This window comes from Motacilla alba, chromosome 28 (assembly GCF_015832195.1).
Source record: "Motacilla alba alba isolate MOTALB_02 chromosome 28, Motacilla_alba_V1.0_pri, whole genome shotgun sequence".
NCBI lineage: Eukaryota > Metazoa > Chordata > Aves > Passeriformes > Motacillidae > Motacilla > Motacilla alba.
The window spans coordinates 947872-965486 of NC_052043.1; the positions used below are offsets into that span (position 1 = coordinate 947872).

General features: G+C 62.1%; 3 protein-coding genes across 3 annotated transcripts in view; 1 reads left to right on the forward strand and 2 right to left on the reverse strand.

Annotated features, from left to right (window-relative positions):
• Nucleotides 1-623: 623 nt before the first annotated feature.
• Nucleotides 624-9556, reverse strand: MAP2K2 (mitogen-activated protein kinase kinase 2). Its single transcript, XM_038163626.1, has 10 exons — nucleotides 9406-9556; nucleotides 8064-8274; nucleotides 6705-6851; nucleotides 5991-6068; nucleotides 5571-5622; nucleotides 5366-5490; nucleotides 2886-3099; nucleotides 2103-2167; nucleotides 1355-1416; nucleotides 624-813 (listed from the first exon to the last, which is right to left on the reverse strand). The coding sequence occupies exons 1-10, from the start codon at nucleotides 9489-9491 to the stop codon at nucleotides 639-641; spliced, it is 1215 nt and encodes a 404-aa protein (XP_038019554.1). The 5' UTR covers nucleotides 9492-9556; the 3' UTR covers nucleotides 624-638.
• Nucleotides 9557-10563: 1007 nt separating this feature from the next.
• Nucleotides 10564-15200, forward strand: CREB3L3 (cAMP responsive element binding protein 3 like 3). The gene is made up of 10 exons (XM_038163623.1): nucleotides 10564-11097; nucleotides 11886-12010; nucleotides 12118-12373; nucleotides 12671-12786; nucleotides 13039-13170; nucleotides 13250-13356; nucleotides 13460-13528; nucleotides 13611-13695; nucleotides 13977-14073; nucleotides 14511-15200. The coding sequence occupies exons 1-10, from the start codon at nucleotides 11082-11084 to the stop codon at nucleotides 14855-14857; spliced, it is 1350 nt and encodes a 449-aa protein (XP_038019551.1). The 5' UTR covers nucleotides 10564-11081; the 3' UTR covers nucleotides 14858-15200.
• A 488-nt stretch (nucleotides 15201-15688) lies between these two features.
• SIRT6 (sirtuin 6) overlaps nucleotides 15689-17615 on the reverse strand; it is a 5689-nt gene continuing 3762 nt past the window's right edge. The window contains exons 2-5 of the mRNA XM_038163639.1: nucleotides 17270-17361; nucleotides 16958-17038; nucleotides 16752-16875; nucleotides 15689-16086 (exon numbers count right to left, since the gene is read on the reverse strand). Of these exons, the coding sequence (XP_038019567.1) occupies nucleotides 15796-16086; nucleotides 16752-16875; nucleotides 16958-17038; nucleotides 17270-17334 (561 nt within the window). The 5' untranslated portion in view covers nucleotides 17335-17361 and the 3' untranslated portion in view covers nucleotides 15689-15795. The remainder of the gene's footprint in view (nucleotides 16087-16751; nucleotides 16876-16957; nucleotides 17039-17269; nucleotides 17362-17615) is intronic.

Sequence of the window (17615 nt, forward strand, 5' to 3'; positions counted from 1 at the left end):
GGGAAAACACGCGGTCAGGAACGCCCCAGGGGAGCATCCCGGATCCCAAAAAGCCGGCCCCGTGCTGTGGGATACGGCCTGGAGAGGGGGGAAGATCCTGGTGCCACAGCTGAGGCAGGGAAAGAGGATTCGGGGAAAACATTTGGGGAAAACATTGTTCCTTGCAGCCCTGCCACCACCACGGGGAGGATTTCCTGCCCAACATCCCACCCATTGCTGCTCTCTGGCAGTGGGAGCCATTCCCTGTGTCCTGTCCCTCCGTCCCTTGTCCCCAGTCCCTCTGCAGCTCTCCTGGAGCCCCTTCAGGCCCTGCCAGGGGCTCTGAGCTCTCCCTGGAGCTGCTCCTCTCCAGCTGAGCACCCCCAGCTCTCCCAGAGCTCCAGAGGGGCTCCAGGCCCTCCTCCGGACTCTCTCCAGCAGCTCCAGGTGCTCCTGCTGTTGGAGGCAGCTCTGCAGGTGGGGTGTCACCCGAATCCCCCCTTTCCCAGCTGCCCAGGACTCCGCTGGATCTCTGGGATGAGGGCACAGCTGGGAGCCAGCCCTCAGTGCCAGCCCTCAGTGCCACCCAGGTGAGGAGCCAGGGCTGTCCCAGGCCAGGCTCCCAGCAGAGATCCAGCACTGGCCCGGGATGAAGGGGGTCAGTCCCTCCTCTGCCTCATCCCGAGCTCAGCCTGGGAACTGCCAGCCTCTGGAGCGGGAGGGATGGGGCAGCAGCTGGCAGAGCTGGTGCCACCCCAGGGCAGCAGAAAAATCCTCTCCCCACTCACCATCAGCATCTTCAGATCTGCTCGTTCCGCTGGGTTTTTAATTAAGCTGAAATGAGAAGAACAAGAGAGGGAAACCGAGGTGAGATTCCTGGTGGGAACGTGGGGATCAGGCTGGAGCAGCTCCAGCTCCCCCCAAAGCCCCTCAGGATCCCGGGAGAGGGATCCCTGCCAGCTCAGCTCCCAGGGAGAGCTGCAGGATCCATCTCCTGCAGACTGTGGGGACAAATTGTGCCCTGCAAATGGAGAAAAGGCCCGAAAGCTTGGCAGCCATCTGGGACTTCATATCCAATCTCTGCTCTGCTGGGAGCTCTGGCAGCACCTTCGGGTGTCCCCTGCCCACGGGGTGACTCAGCCCCGGGATCTGCTGCACCACCCCCCTTTGCCAGGCTCAGATTTAGCTGGGATCCCGCTCAGCAGCCCCACAAATAAACTGCTTTGATTCCAACCCTTCCCAAGGCAGGAGCTCCCAGCACAACGTGGGATCAGGGAGAGAGAGAGAGATCAGGCAGAACATAGAGGGTGGAGCTGCAGAGCCGTCAAGGAGCACGTCCAAGCCTCCACCTTCAGCCAGGAGATGAAATCCTCACCATTTATTTACAAACTCCTGGAAATCTTGCGTGAAGACTCCGCTTGGCAGCTTGGGAGGTGGCTGTGGAGAGAGGGAAAAGGGGTTCCTGCACCACTCCTGTGTCACTGTGCCAAAAGCCAGTGTCAGCTGCAGTGTCAGGGAGCTGTGCTCTACAGCCACTCTCATCCTCCTCATCCTCGCTCCTTTTCCAGCCAGGAGAACCCTTCCCTGCCGTTCCTTCCCCTGCTGCTCCAGCTCGCTCTGCACCTGGGGGACCTCACACTGAACCCCAGGCAAAGCTGGGAAATCACCAAACATCTCAATCCTAAATCCAAAATCCCAGCTCTGGCCGTGCCCAGGGCTGATGAAACAATCCCAAAATGAGAACTTTCCATCACCCTGGAAAGGGAAGCTGCCCTTTCTCCACTTGCTTGTGGGAGCTGTCCTTGCAAGCTGGGTTGGACAAGGGCCTGAAGCTGAAGGAGGGAAGGCTTAGATGGGATTTTGGGAAGAAATTCCTCCCTGTGAGGGTGGGGAGGGGCTGGGATGGAATTCCCAGAGCAGCTGTGGCTGTCCCGGGATCCCTGGAGCAGCCTGGGACAGTGGAAGGTGTCCCTGCCATGGCAGGGGTGGCACTGGGTGGGCTTTAAGGTCCCTTCCAAGCCAAACCATTCTGGGATTCCGTGAGTGACCAAACACTCCAGGTGCCACCCTGACTCAGCGGAGCAGAACATCCCCGTGGAACCTCTGGGAAAACAAACACCCACCTCGTTAACAATGTAATCCAGCAGCTCAAAGATGGCCATGGCAGGCCTGGTGTCCATCCCGTGGCCTGGGGGGTGACACGACACAAACGCTGCTGAGAGGCTGCTCAGGGCTCAGTTTGGGGTGAAAAACACAACTTTGGGGGAGCTCTGCTGGGAGAGGCTGAGGCAACTCCCGGGGGAATTGAGTCATGGTTAGAGAGAAATCAAGTTCATTCCCAGAATTTGGATTTCTTTCACCAGACCTCCAGTCCAGATTTATTTATGTTTGGACAGCACCAGACCATCTACTCTGGCTGGCTGGCAGCACTTCCAGAGCCTTCTGCTCCCAAGGAAACGGCTCCAGCAGAGCATCCCTGGAATCCTGGTGCTGTTTTGGTGCTTCTGTGGGAGCTCCCAGCAAAGCTCTTCCCAAAAAGCTGCCCGAGGCCTGGGAAGAACCTGCTGGCAGCACGGGCAAAGCCTGAGGAGCACGAGGGGCTGTGACAATGTCCCTCAAAGCACCCTCTCCACGCTGTGCCCACAGCACGGGGAGGCCGCGTCCCTTTTTGTGGGACACGGGAGGGACTAAGGAGCCCACGGACAGACCCCAAATCCATCCCGAGAGATCCCTCCCCGCCTCGATTCCACCAACCTGTGCTGGGGCGCAGGAGCGAATGTTGGCTTCCCTAGCAACATTCCCAGCAGAGCCTCCTCCAGGGCAGCTCCCCCAGCCGCCCCAGCCGGATCCCAACCCCGCTCATCCCCCATGGAAGCGTTGCTGCCGATGCACACCGCAGCCCCTACCACTGACGGGGCGTCCGGGGGGCCGGGCCCGCGGCGAGATGCTGGGGGACTCTCCCTCCGCCCCGTCCACCACAGGACGGCCAAAAATTGCTTCCAGTTCCTTGGAGTCTGGCGGGGGGATTGGGTACCTTCCGATCGACAGCTCCACTAGGGACAGCCCCATGCTCCAGATGTCCGACTGCACCGAGTAGTGCGTGCCCTGCAGGCGCTCGGGCTGCGGGGAGAGCACAGAGCTCAGGAGGGGACACTGGGGACAGTGGCACTGGGAATGGGGACAATGGGAATGGGAATGGGGACAATGGCACAGCCAGGCTCAGGAGGGGACACTGGGGACAATGGCACTGGGAATGGGGACAGTGGGGACAATGGCACTGGGAATAGGAGAGCACAGCCAGGCTCAGGATGGGGACAGTGGGGACAATGGCACTGGGAATGGGGACAGTGGGAATGGGGACAATGGCACAGCCAGGCTCAGGAGGGGACACTGGGGACAGTGGGAATGGGAATGGGGACAGTGGGAATGGGAATAGGAGAGCACAGCTGGGCTCAGGAGGGGACAGTGGGGACAATGGCACTGGGAATGGGGACAATGGGGACAATAGCACAGCCAGGCTCAGGGATGGCGACAATGGCATGGGAATGGGGATAATGGGAATGGGGATGGGGATAATGGGAATGGGGACAATGGCACTGGGAATGGGGATAATGGGAATGGGGATAATGGGGACAATGGCAGTGGGAATGGGGATCATGGGGACAATGGCACAGCCAGGCTCAGGGATGGGGACAATGGCACTGGGAATGGGGATGGGGATAATGGCACTGGGAATGGGGACAATGGCACTGGGAATGGAGGACAATGGCACTGGGAATGGGGACAGTGGGAATGGGAATAGGAGAGCACAGCCGGGCTCAGGAGGGGACACTGGGGACAATGGCACTGGGAATGGGGACAGTGGGAATGGGAATAGGAGAGCACAGCCGGGCTCAGGAGGGGACACTGGGGACAGTGGGAATGGGAATGGGGACAATGGGGACAATGGCACAGCCAGGCTCAGGGATGGGGACAATGGCACTGGGAATGGGGATAATGGGAATGGGGATAATGGGGACAATGGCACTGGGAATGGGGATCATGGGGACAATGGCACAGCCAGGCTCAGGGATGGGGACAATGGCACTGGGAATGGGGACAATGGCACTGGGAATGGAGGATAATGGGGACAATGGCACTGGGAATGGGGGATAATGGCACTGGGAATGGGGACAATGGCACTGGGAATGGGGGACAATGGCACCCAGGGCATGGGAATGGGGATAACAGCACTGGGAATGGGGGGTGACAGGGAATGCTGGTCCCCAGAGCACAGGAGCACCCACTGACATGGGATATGGACCCCCAGGACACAGGGACATGGGGGAACACGGGATAGTGACACTAAGGTCACAAACATCCTGTATGGACGAGACTCAGACTCCAGGGCCTAAAGGGGCTCCAAGGGAACTGGAGAAGGACTTTGGACAAGGGACAGGACACAGGGAATGGCTTCACACGGACACAGGCAGGGATGGATGGGATATTGGGCAGAAATTCCACCCTGGCAGGGTGGGCAGGCCCTGGCACAGGGTGCCCAGAGCAGCTGGGGCTGCCCCTGGATCCCTGGCAGTGCCCCAGGCCAGGCTGGAGCAGCCTGGGACAGGGGAAGGTGTCCCTGCCATGGCAGGAGTGGCACTGGATGGGCTTTAAGGTCCTTCCAACCCAAACCATTCTGGGATTCTGCAATATCCCAAAGGCCTCCCCACGGCAGCTCTCCAGGGAAAGGACACTCCCAGAAGGATCAGGTGCAAAGGGGATGGAAAAGAAGAATGATGTGCAGACAGAAAGCACTTGGAGCATCTTATCCACACTCCCAACTCAGCAGCATTCCCAGCTACTTCTGTTTGGGAGTCTGGAACACCCAGCAGGGATCTATTTCTCTGTGCGCTGAAATTTAAGGAACTCAGCTTATCCATAAAAATGTATTTTCCTGCTCCCTGCCGTTAACACCCAAGAGGAACCAGAGGAGCAGAAAATCCACTCGAGGTTATGGCCATTAAAAGAAAAAAAATTAGAAATAAATCAATCCATGCAAGTCATCCCCACTGGCAGCTCTGAGGCAGCCTGGAGCCAGGGCCCGGGAGCAGAGGGGACAGGATTTTTAAATAGCCCCTGTCTAACTATAACTGTGCTTGAATAACCATTCCCAAAATACAGGAGCAGCTCAGACCTCAGGATCCTTCCCTGGGAGGGTGGGCAGGCCCTGGCACAGGTTCCCAGAGAAGCTGGGGCTGCCCCTGGGTCCCTGCAAGTGCCCAAGGCCAGGCTGGACGGGGCTTGGAACAACCTGGGACAGTGGGAAGTGTCCCTGTGAACGGGATGGGGATGGAAAGAGCTGAGATGAACCCAAACAACCCAAAAACTCCGGCTGGAAGGAACTTACAGACATGTAGGACCGAGTTCCCACAAAGGAGTTGGCCATGGAGTCAATGAGCTGCCCGCTGACCCCGAAATCACAGAGCTTGATCTCCCCTCGGGAATTCACCAGGATGTTGGAGGGTTTCACATCTGGGAACAGCGAGAGAGGGGAGTGTGAAGGTGGCTCTGGGTGGCACTGCAGGCCGGGGTTTTCAGGGTGCTGCTCTCACCTCTGTGCATGATTTGGTGCTTCTCCCGCAGATAGGCCAGGCCCCGCAGAACCTGGAGGAAGCCAAGGCTGGCTGAGAGCAGAGCTCAGGGAACAGCTCTGCCCTCAGCTCCAGGACAGCTGCCCCGAGGTGCCCATGTCCCTCAGGGTCTGCAATCTATCCCCGTTTCACAGGTTTTGGGTGAACCATCCCAAAAAAGCTTCTCCCAAACTTCCCCGAAGTGAAGCCAACATTATCCAGAGGGGCTGGAGGCGGGGAAAGGGGTTGGGAATACTTCCCCTCTGCTCTGGCCTCCTGGCCCAGGAAAGTGCAGTCCCCAGGACTGGGGAACACAGAAAGCTTCCCAGGGCAGCCCAGGAATTATTCCCAATCCCTGCCCAGCAAACCCCCCCTGGAAGCCTGAGCAGCCCCATCACTCACCGCTATACTGACTTTGCCCAGGATTTCCTCAGGAATTCTTTTGGCTTCTTTCAGCACTTGATCCAAAGAGCCACCATCCTGAAATGAAGAACATGGGAATGACCAACACAGCAATTCCCAGCAGGAAAACAAGAGCAGCTGGATGTACAGGGGGAGCAGATGGTGGGTGACCAGCATTTTCAGCCAAAAAAAAGAAAAGATAAAAAAAAAGATCTGGTGATCTGAGCTCAGGTTTATCGCTGAAAACTGGTTTTTTTTAGCAGCTCTGCTTCTTGCTGTTGGTTCTCTGCTTCCTCCCATCAGTGGAAATGCCAAGATGGTGCTGATTTGGAGGAGAAACAATGTAGTTCTCCACCAGAAACAACAGAATATGTTCCCCGAGCCTCTCAGCAGGCTCTGCAGAGCAGCGGGCTGGCAACATTTCCGTTTGGCCAAGCCCCAGACCTCTGCTTCCTCTTCCCAAAAGTCGCTGTGTCCCTCATTCCGAGCCCGAGCGGGAATGTGTGGCTCCCATCAAGAGCAGAGTGGCCAGAGCAAGGAGCTCCAGGGGCACCGAGCTGGCAGGGAGAGGGCATTGGGGAGGGGCAGGGCCTCACCATGTGCTCCATGCAGATGGAGATCTCCCCGTCAGTGGTAACCCATTCCTGGCACTCACCATGTGCTCCATGCAGATGGAGATCTCCCCATCAGTGGTAACCCATTCCTGGCACTCACCATGTGCTCCATGCAGATGGAGATCTCCCCGTCGCTGTAGAAGGCTCCGTAGAAGCCCACGATGTAGGGGGAGTTGCACTCGTGCAGCACCTGCAGCTCCCGGATGATCTGGTTCCTGATGGCTGGTTTGATTTCCAAATGGATCAGCTGCCAAGAGAGGAAACGGGCAAGGTGTGATTCCTGGAAGGAAAAGGGCTGATGGGCAGCAGCCCCGAGTGCTGGGAAGAAAGCAGATCCTCACGGGAGGCGCTGCTCTGGAGCGGAATTCTTCCCATTTGCAGGCCAATATCAAGGATAAAGTGCCAGGACACGGGGAATGGCTTCCCACTGCCAAAGGGCAGGGATGGATGGGATATTGGGAATAAACCCTGGGAGGGGGGTGAGGCCCTGCATGGAATTCCCAGAGAAGCTGTGGCTGCCCCTGGCAGTGCCAGGGCAGTGGAAGGCGTCCCTGGCCGTGGCAGGGTGGGATTGAAGGTGTCTCCAAGCCCAGCCAGGGTGGGATTCCGTGCTGGAGGCAGAGGGAGAGAGCTCTGTGCTGCCTCAGCCGGGATTGCACCGGACACGGGTGGAAAGACGAGTCAGGAGTTTGATCTCAGCCCCTCTGAGTCAGCAGCCAGGAGCATTTTCACAAGCTCTGGAGGTGATGTAAGAAGGTGCTCCGAGATCAAGGAAACCACAGAAAAGAAAAAGCCCCTGTGAAGGCGGCTTTTGGGGCTGCACGTGGGGTCAGAGCAGAGCGGGGAGGGGAACACCCAGGGCTGGTGAAAGGAGGCCCTGCCCAGGGCTGGGTGAGCTGTAAGGCCCCTTCCAGCCCAAACCGCTGCACAATTCCACGATCCCAACAGCAGGAGGGAGGAGAGACTCTGGAGGAGGCAGAGCAGTGGTTGTGCTGCTCCTGCCAAGCACAGCCTCTCCCAGCAGCTCCTGATTTTCTACTCTGTGGCACCACAGGAGATGTTCCCAACGAAGCCAAGCTGAGAGGAACCTCTGTCCCTGCTTGGGATGTGTTAAACGGGGCTGAGGGATGAGGGACGTGTGTGCCAAACCCATCCTTCCCACTGCCACTTCCTCAGCCACGACCTACAATCCTCAGGAGAGCCAATTCCAGTCACTTTGTCCGTCAGAACTGGGGAAAAAAAAATACCCCAAACTCCTGTTTTCCAGAGCTCAGGGAGCTGTCACTGGGAGTGCAGCCTCTCCCAAAGGAGACAGCTCCACCTGGGAGCAGCCAGGCCTCTGCTCCTGACCACGGTGAGGTGGTGAAGGTGCAAATGAAGAGAGAACCCAACCAAAGCCAGCCCTCCCCGAGCCAGGGAGAGCTCCAGGTGCTCCCCAGCATTCCCAGCCCCTCGTCACCTTCCGGGCCATAACGAGCCCTGAGGGTTTGTGCTGCACTTTGGTGACCACCCCGCCGTTGCCAGCGCCCAGCTCGGAGATCCTCTCAAAGTCATCGTCCTTCAGCTCCCCCACTTTGGCCTTCTGGGTCAGGAAAGCTTCCAGGCGCTTCTTCTGCTGCTCATCCAGCTCCAGCTCCTCCAGCTTCTTCTGCAGGTCCACCAGGTTAGCCCTGGAGAGGGGAGGGGGAGACGGGAGATGGTCAGCACCAGGGAAAGGAGGGTGGAGCTCTTAGGAAACGATGGAAAATCCTCCCCCGACATGTCCTGAGCCCCCACAATGGCATCGCCTGGACAGGGAGACCTGGAGAAGTCCCTGCCCAACACGCACAGCCCCTCTGGAGAGGAGCCTGGGAGCAGTCAGGTGTTTTGGGAGAGCCAAGGAACGGGAAAAACCCTTTGGCCCTTAAAGAGGCAGCAGCAGATGCTGCTCCCTGTCCCGGGGAGCCAAACCCGGCCCTGGTGTGTAACACGAGAAGGGCTTTCCGTGGGGTCCAGCAGCTCTGTTACACCCCCACCCCAAATTCTGAGCACAAAGGGGGGTCTGTGCTGCCCCAGCACCAGCTGCCGAGCCCCCGCCGCCTGTGCCAGCTCCAGCTGCTCCGTCCCAGCTGCTGCCACCCCCTTGGCCCTCCTCACCCACACTGGGACGCGTCGGGAGGGTCTCACCCATCCCTTCCCCCCAGCACCCCACGCACCTCCCTCCACCACCTCTCACCCACATGTCCCATCTGCCGAGCCCCCGCTGCTGCCCCAAGTCCCCCCCAGAGCCCGGGTCCCCATCCCAGCTCCAACCTGGGGGGTCTCCAGGTCTGTTTCCCTCCCGCTCCGGGCCTGGGCCCGGCACCCCCCGGGCCTGAGCTGCCCCCTGCAAACCGGGGGGGCCAGAGCAGCCTCCCCCTGCCCATCCCACCCCTTCCAGCCCTCAGCCTTCTCCCCCTGACCCCTCACCCGCCCCACACGCCCCAGACCGGGCCCATCCAGCCCCCCGGGCCTGTCCCGGTCCCCCAGGCCTGTCCCTGTTCCCCCCAGACCTGTCCCGGTCCCCCCGAGCCTGTCCCAGCTCCCCCCCTCCGACCTTCCCAGGCCTCCCCAAACCCGTCCCGGCTCCTCCAGGCCTTCCCTGGCTCTCCCCACGCCCCGTGCCCGCCGTGCCCCGACCCCCCGCGCCCGGTGCCCGCTCTGTCCCGGCCTCCCCGCTCTGCCCAGGCCCGGTGTTCCACCCGCCCCCCCCCCTCCAGGCCCCGCGTCCCCCCCCAGGCCCAGCCCCGCCGCCGGGGCGGTCCCGGCCGGGCCTGACTCACTCTGCGGAGCCGTCGGGGCTGGGCCCCTCGGCGGCGCTGGGGGCGATGTTGAGGGCGGGCAGCACCGGCTTCCTCTTGGCCGGCATGGCCGGGCCGGGCCGCGCCTGCGGGGCCGGGGGGGCGCGGCCGGGCGCGGGGGCGCGCGGGGGCGGGGCCGGGGCGGGGCCAGCGCCGGCCAATCGGGGGCGGGACCGCGGCCCGGACGGGCCTATCGGGGGTGGGGCCGAGCTCGGGGGCGGGGCCGCTGCCGGTACCGGGGCGGGGGCCGGAACCGGGGCGGGGTCACGATAGGGCCTACGGAGGCGGGACCGGGAGCTCCGTGGGGCGGGATCGGGGGCTCCGTGGGGCGGGATCGGGGGCTCCGAGAGGCGCGGGCAGAAGGCTGGACGGGCGGGGCCCTTACCGGCACAGGGGGCGCTGCCCGGGAGCGCGCAGCGGGGCGAAGTCTCGCGAGATCTCGCTGAGGGGCTGAAGGAGGTGGCGGCGGTTCCCCGCCCGAGGGGCACCGGGGGGCTCCGGCCGTGTGGAGGAGCGTTAATTAAATAATCACTAATTAGTGACCCAGCAGCCCCTCACCCCCTGCCTGCTCTGCCCGTCCTGTTCCGTGCCCGATGCCAGGCCTCGGGACCCCCGAGGCTCCTCAGGAGGGGCCCCGGGTGGCGGCACCGGGCGGGCGCCCTTTGCCCGCTCGCCGCGGGGCCATAAAGCAGGGAGCAGCCGCCGCCTGCCCGGGCAGAGGCCGTGGGGCGGCCGATAAGGGGCCGTGGCCTTGTCCCCGCGCCACGCCTGGGCCACACGGAGCCTTAGTCAGCCCTGTCCCCTCCCTGTGCCCGCCGGGGTGGCGTTCGCTGAGGGGACGCGGGCGCTGCGGTTGTGCCGGTGCCCCTCATTGCAGGGGGGGAAGGTTTGGCACGGCGTGCGAGCCCCAGACAGCCATGAGGGACTCATGCAATGCCAGGATGGGCTGGGTTGGGATGGATTTTGAACATATCCCTTTCCCAGGGACACCTCCCACTGTCCCAGCTGCTCCCAGCCCTGTCCAGCCCGGCCTTGGGCACTGCCAGGGATCCAGGGGCAGCCACAGCTCCTTGGGCACCCTGTGCCAGGGCCTGCCACCTTCCCAGCCAGGAATTCCTTCCCAAAATCCCATCCATCCCTGCCCTCTGGCCCCGGAATGCCATTCCCTGTGTGCTGTCCCTCCATCCCTTGTCAGTGGTGAATTCCCAGGGGGAACCACAGGGCACCGAGGTGGTTTTGGGTAAGCCAGAAGTGGTCCCCGGATATTGCGCTCGGCACGCGTCGAATGCGACGAACACCGAGACGTCTGAAAAAGGGAAACTGTCCCCAAAAGTGGGTGAAGGTTCATGGACAATTATAGCACCTGGACTTCGCCCGGCAGCCCCGGCCCCTCCTGCCCCGCTTGGCAGAGGAGCACAAAAACATTTGGCTAATGAGTTACGGGTCCAGCCCCGGGGTGGCCCTGCCATCTCGCTCTGACGGCCCCAATCAGGGCTGGGGCATTTTGCAATCTGGGATATTATTTCTGTGCAGTTGGAGTTTAAACTTTGCCATTCGGGTCAGGGAATCACAAAGGAGGAGGAAGAGGAGGAGGGTGAAGGCCGGGCTTGTTGTCCACCGCGCTCCCCTGTGCTCAGAGAGGGTTGAGAGGACAATCCATGGCATCTCCCTCAGGTATGTCCTGGCTGCCACTGCTCAACGAGATCCCGTGGGGCCATCAGGATTCTCAGAGAGGATTGAGGGTGAAGGACAGGGTGCAGTAAAGCCCCGTGTCCACCTTAGCCAGACAAATGTCAAATAATGACAACTGTCCCCAACTGGCTTGGAGGAGATTTGAGTCAGTTGGGTGGGTGGGTTGGTCAATCAGGCACAGAGTTGACTGGTCAGTCCATTGCTCATGGGCTGGTTGTTGGGACAGTCCATCCGTTGGTCATTTGGCCAACAGCTTGACCAACTGTCTCTTGATCAGTTCATTGACTGGTCAACCAGCTGGTCAGTGGGTCAGCTGGTCGGGTACTTGGGATGTCACTGGGCTGATTGGCCAGCTGGGCTAGTGGTCAGCTGGCCCAGGGCTCTGAGTCCGGGGTCTCAAGCAGTGCCTGGGGTAGCAGTGAGGGACAGTCCCCTCCCTGGGGTGACCGGTGGCCGCAGTCCCCTCCCCTCGCCCCCCAGAACGATTAACCAGCCCTTCCAGCAGGGTCATCTCCAGGAGGGAACCCCCTGGCTGGGCAGCTCTGGGTGGAAAACTGGAGGATTTGGGAACTTCAGCTGCTGGGAGGGGGGGGGCACTGCCATGCCTGGAGCCCCCATATCCCATCCCACACCTGTAGGGCTTTTCCAGGTGAATCCCAAATGCCCCTGCCCCACGACTCGGGGTGTTCCCAGGGCCGTGCAGCTATGTGGGGGTGGCTCTGGGGGGTACCACGGGGCCTGGGCTGGGCAGTGACCCTGCCATCCCACAGCCATGGCCTCCAGCGCGGGCAGCCTCGAGAGCCTGGAGCTGCTGGATCTCCTCTTCGACCTCCAGGACGGGATCCTGCGCGAGGTGGAGCTGGGGACGCCGCCGGGAGCCTGGCCCCAGGACAGGGTGAGCCCCGCAGCCCGCCCCGGCTCGGCCCTGCTGGGTGACAGCCCTGGGATGTCACACCCGGGGGATGGATGGGCACTCCCGGTGACGGTGCCGTGTCCCCACAGCGTGCCCCGGACAGCAACGACTTCCTGAGCTCCGTCCTGGGCTCCGGGGACTCGGTGTCGGACTCGCCCAGCTGGTCCCCGGCCACCAGTGACAGCGGGGTGTCCGAGGACCCCCCCTCTGACCAGCAGGACAGCCCTCCCCGCAGCTGTGACAGGGGTCCCCGAGAGGTCCTGTACCCCTACACCGACCCCTGCCGGGCCCAGCCCCTCCCGGCGGGGTCTGGGGTCCTGCAGCCCGAGGTCTCCATCGACCTGGGTGAGCCACACTGGGGAAGGACCAGGCTGGAAACTGGAAAGAACTGGGAGGGCTGGTGGGCTGGGGAGGAGATGGGGACAGTGTGGAGAGACTGGGAACTGGGGTGAACTGGGCAGACTGGTGGAGGGGGACTAGGGCAGGACCAGAGGGACAGTTTGGGGGGACAGTCAGGGGCACTGGACTGGGCAGCAAGTCACCCTGGTTCTGGGGCCAGGGCAGGGGGAGGGTCCTGCAGTGGGGACACTGGGGACAGTGGGGACACAGCACTGTTGACAGCCCTGCTCTGCCCTCACCCAGACATGTGGCACCCTGGGTTCTTCCTGGAGGAGAGCCAGGACCTGCCCGTGATCCCCCCGCCTGCATCCTGTGCCCTCACCGTCAAGGACCTGCTGCTATCGGGCAGCTCTGACAGCGTGAGTCCCTGTCCCTGCGTCCCCAGCACTCCCTGTCCCCAGCCCTGTCCCTTCCTGGACCCCGATCATGCCCCATTCCCATCCCTTTCCCTCCCCATCCCCGCACTCGTTCCCTTTCCCTTCCTGGTCCTTGTCCATGATCCCTGTCCCTTCCTGGCCCAAGGCACCTTCACCATGGTCCCAGCCAGGGTCCCTGGGGCCAGGTGAGGGGTGGCCCCCACCCGGAGGTGTCACCATTCCATGTTCCCACAGCAGCCACAGGCTCCTGGCTCCCTGCTCCGGCCCAGCCAGGGCCACTTGCAGGAGCTGGTGCTGACGGAGGATGAGAAGAAGCTGCTGCTGAAGGAGGGGGTGACCCTGCCCACGCAGCTGCCCCTCACCAAGGTGGGTGCCAGGACACCTGGGAGGGGTGTGGGGTGGGGGTCCCGGCCCTGGTGGCCCTGACCCCCCGCGTCTCCCCCAGTACGAGGAGCGGGTGCTGAAGAAGATCCGGAGGAAGATCCGGAACAAGCAGTCGGCTCAGGAGAGCCGCAAGAAGAAGAAGGAATACATCGATGGGCTGGAGAGCAGGTACGGAGCCACGGAGCCCAGCCCCTCACCAGCGAGCCCAGGGTGGCACCCTGGGCCCTCTGCTCCTTGCCAGCCCTGTCCCCTGACCCCATCTCTGTCCCAGGATGTCGGCGTGCACGGCTCAGAACCAGGAGCTGCAGAGGAAAGTCCTGCACCTGGAGAAGCAGAACTCGTAGGTGTTCCCAGGGCGGGATGGGGACAAGGTGGGGTGGGAAGTGTTGGTGTGGAGGCTCATGGGCTCTCCCTGTTCCCAGATCCCTCCTGGAGCAGCTGAAGAAGCTCCAGGCCATGGTGGTTCAGTCAAGCAACAAAGCAGCACAGACAGGAACCTGCCTGGCGGTGCGTGGGGCCTCCAGAGCCTGGGAGCCGTGGAGATGGGCTGGGATGGATGGATGGAGGGAGGGATGGATGGATGGATGGATGGATGGATGGATGGATGGATGGATGGATGGATGATGGATGGATGGATGGAGGGATGGATGGATGGAGGTGCACTGGTAGGACATGAATCAGAAGGGAGGGATGGAGCAATAGATGCACTCCTGGGTCTGCCACCAGCTGTGACCCAGCTCCTGGTTCCTCTCCCCTGCTGTGCTCAGTGATGTCCCCTCTGTCCCCAGGTCCTGCTGCTCTCCTTCACCCTCATTGTCTTCCCCTCCATCAGCCCCTTCGCCCCCAGCAAGGCCGAGGCAAACGGCGACTTCAGGCCCGTGCGAGGTGAGGGCTGAGCTGGGCTGTGCTGGACTGTGCTGAGCTGTGCTGGGCTGAGCTGAGCTGTGCTGTGCTGAGCTGGGCTGTGCTGAGCTGGGCTGTGCTGTGCTGAGCTGGGCTGTGCTGGGCTGTGCTGAGCCGGGCTGTGCTGAGCCGGGCTGTGCTGAGCCGGGCTGTGCTGAGCTGTGCTGTGCTGAGCTGTGCTGAGCTGGGCTGTGCTGAGCCGGGCTGTGCTGGGCTGTGCTGAGCCGGGCTGTGCTGGGCTGTGCCGGGCTGTGCCGGGCTGTGCCGGGCTGTGCCGGGCTGTGCCGGGCTGAGCTGGGCTGTGCTGGGCTGTGCCGGGCTGTGCTGGGCTGTGCCGGGCTGAGCTGGGCTGAGCTGAGCCAGAGCTGTGACAGACCCCCAGGGCCCTGGCCCAGGCCCTGACCCTCCGCGGGGCTCAGTTTTCTCCAGGTCCCTGCACAACGCCGCCGCCTCCCGCGTGGTTCACACCCAGCCCCAGGCCGGGGAAGAGAAGCCCCCGGAGCCGCTGTGGTCGCAGCCCCTGCAGGAGACCCCCGAGACCCTGCACGAGGCTTTCCAGGGCACGTTCCCGGCCCTCCCGGACAAAGGCTCCCTCCAGAACGACACGCGGCCATCGGCCGCCGAGGGGCTGAGCCACGAGGACGGGCACCACGCCGAGGCCGTGCCAGGGGACGGCTCCGTGCCGCACCCGGGGCTGGCATCCCTGGCGTGGTCCGAGCCCGGGCACGGCCGGCCCGCGGTGCTGGAGCCGGCGGAGGAGCTTTAGGCAGAGCAGGGAGCACGGGGGTGCCACGGGGTGACAGCCCCTCACCCCCTACAGGACACGCCCTCGGGGGGATCCGCCTCCGGATGCTGGACCTGCTTGGATTCTGAGAACTGGGAAGAGGAGACCGGTTCCCACTGGCCTTACTGGGAGGAAAGGGGCTGCCCCTGCCCCCCCGGCACGGTGGGACTTGTGGAAAGGACCTGCGGTCACTCAGGATGGCGCTGAGGAAGCAGGAGGGGCCCTGGCCTGGTTGGCTGCTGATGGTGCAACTGGTTGGTTTTGCTCTCGGTTTTGGTTTTTGGTTTTAGAATTTTATTTTCATCTCTAAATATAAGATATTTTGGAAAAAAATCCACCTGCTGTAGTTTAAAAGGGAGTGATCCACAAGGTTTCAAGGAGCCCTGGGCCAGAGGGACCTCAAGCCCAGTGGCCATGAGGTGCCCAGAAGGGAGGGGGACACACAGCCATGGCCGAGCTGGAGCTGGGGCCAGGGCACCCTCCCACAGCTCCCAGCCCGGAGTGCAACTGGGATCCAGCCAGCACCAGTCCCCTTCCATGACCAAGTGATGTGGAATTACAGAGTCATGGAATGGTTTGGGTTGGAAGGGACCTTAAAGCTCATCCAGTGCCACCCCTGCCATGGGCAGGGACACCTTCCACTGTCCCAAGGTGCTCCAAGTCCCATCCAGCCTGGCCTTGGGCACTTCCAGGGATCCAGGGGCAGCCACAGCTTCTCTTGGAATTCCATTCCAGGGCCTCACCACCCTCACAGGGAAGAATTTCTCTGTGCAAGGCCCTCCTCAGGCCCGTGGGTGCAGCTGCTCCGCCAGCCACAATTCAAGTATGTTTAATACTGACATAAAAAAAGGGACAATATTTAAGGGTATAAAAAAAAGTCGGTAGGAAAAGCAGCCCAGGTGACACAGGGACAGTCCAGGTCAGGTGAGGAGAGGCTCCACCTTCATCTTCTTCACGGGCGTCGTGTCCGGGCTGGGCCGCTCCTGCTTGAGCCCGTGGCGGCGCTCCGGCGGCGCGTTCCCGGCGGTGCCGTTGTGCTGCCCCAGGGGCTCCTCCTTCAGCCGCCCCTGCAGCTGCTCGGCCTTGGCCAGCTCGGCGCTCTCCACCACCACCGGCCCCGTCCACTCGGGCACCTCCAGCCCCAGGTGCTTCATCAGCTTGGTCATCACCTCATCCACGTAGCCGTGGATGCGCAGGTCGGCCTGGCGGTCCTGGACGGCGGGGACACGGCTCAGGGGACAAAGGGACCCTCCCAGGGGCACGGTGACGTCCCCCGTGTGTCATTCCCACCGGGACAGGAGCTGGCCCCAAGGCTCTGCTGGGGCATGGGCTGAGCCACGCCTGGGGATGGGGACGCAGGGACAGTGTGACAGGCACAGGGGAGCTCTGGTGACATCCCAGGAACCCCCAGCTCTGGGAATTGAAGACTTTGGGCAATTGGGGCACCAACACCTGAGCAGGAACTGAGCAGGAACTGAGCACGCCCTCCATAGGCTCGCGCTGTAAACCCCGAGAGGACACAGCAGGCTCCAGGCTGAGCTTTTACTCTGCTCCTAAGACTTGCTTGGGTAAGGTTGGACAGGGCTTGGAGCAGCCTGGGACAGTGGAAGGTGTCCCTCCCACGGGAGAGGGAACAGGATGAGCTTTAAGGTTCCTTCCAACCCAGCCCTTTCCATGGTTCTGTATTTACCTGCCGTCTCTACGTGTTTAGCAGGAGTTGCAGGTTTAAACCCTCCAACCCAGGACTCCCAGCCTGTTTTCCTGCTAAGAGAGGCCACCTGGGAGGGGACAACGTGCAGGGACAAACATAGGAAGGGCCTGGAACAGGGGACAGGAGGGGAAAGGAGCAGGGCAGCGCTGGAGGACGCTCACTCACGTGTTTGGTTGCTTGGAGGTTGACAATGACCAACTTCCCCCCTCTCTTCTTGGTGATCAGCGGGAGGTTCCCGCTGGGTTTGATCTGCAGAGAGGTCCCCAGGGTGACGGAGAGATCGGCTTTCCTGCAGGGAGGAGGAGAAATCCAGAATCAGGGCATGGATGGGTGGGAAGGGACTGTTCTCCCCCTGAGCAGGGTGTCAGTACCTGCAGGCTTCATCTGCCAGCGTCAGGTCACGGTCGGGCAGGGAATCTTCCCAATCCAGAATAGTGTCTCGTAACTTCCCTCTGCAAAACACACACGGGGACTGTGGTTTTCCCTGGAAAAGGCAGGAGAACAGGCAGCAGAGCTGCCCTGGCAAAGGGGACAACGACCAGAGCCTGTCCCACCCTCCCTGTCCCCACATGTGCAGGGATGGAGAGCACCCAGAGAGATCTTCCTGCGCCTTGGGCTGCCTCTCCCAAATCTGAGGGGCTGTTGGGTCATGCCCCCAGCCCAGATCCAGGAGGGATCCCTACCTGCAGGCCCGCAGCCCCCGGGCCTTGGTGACGCTGCAGAGGCGGCCCGTGGGCTTGAGCCCCATGCTGCCCACGACGGCGTCGCGCACGTACTGCCTGCGGGGACACGAGCTGCTCAGCCAGGGGCTGGAGTGCCAGCACAGCCCGGCATGGAGACCCCAGCCAAGCCCCCGTCCTGGAATGAGAATCCCAGCCCAGTTTTCCCCTGGGATGGAGATCCCAGCCCAGTTCTCCCATCCTGGGATGGAGATCCCCACCAAGCCCTCATCCTGGGATGGAGATCCCAGTCCAGTTTCCCCCTGGGATGGGGATCCCAGTCCAGTTCCCCCATCCTGGGATGGATATC

Bases quoted from the DNA above. Each gene is read 5' to 3' on its own strand.
- MAP2K2 (XM_038163626.1), bottom strand. From the start codon at position 9,491: ATGCCGGCCAAGAGGAAGCCGGTGCTGCCCGCCCTCAACATCGCCCCC. The intron at 8,275-9,405 runs GTGAGTCAGGCC...TCCCCTCTCCAG, and splicing joins AGCCCCGACGGCTCCGCAGA to GGCTAACCTGGTGGACCTGC. The intron at 5,623-5,990 runs GTGAGTGATGGG...GGCTTCCTCCAG, and splicing joins TGGGCAAAGTCAGTATAGCG to GTTCTGCGGGGCCTGGCCTA.
- CREB3L3 (XM_038163623.1), top strand. The intron at 12,374-12,670 runs GTGAGCCACACT...GCCCTCACCCAG, and splicing joins CGAGGTCTCCATCGACCTGG to ACATGTGGCACCCTGGGTTC. The intron at 14,074-14,510 runs GTGAGGGCTGAG...CGCGGGGCTCAG, and splicing joins CGACTTCAGGCCCGTGCGAG to TTTTCTCCAGGTCCCTGCAC.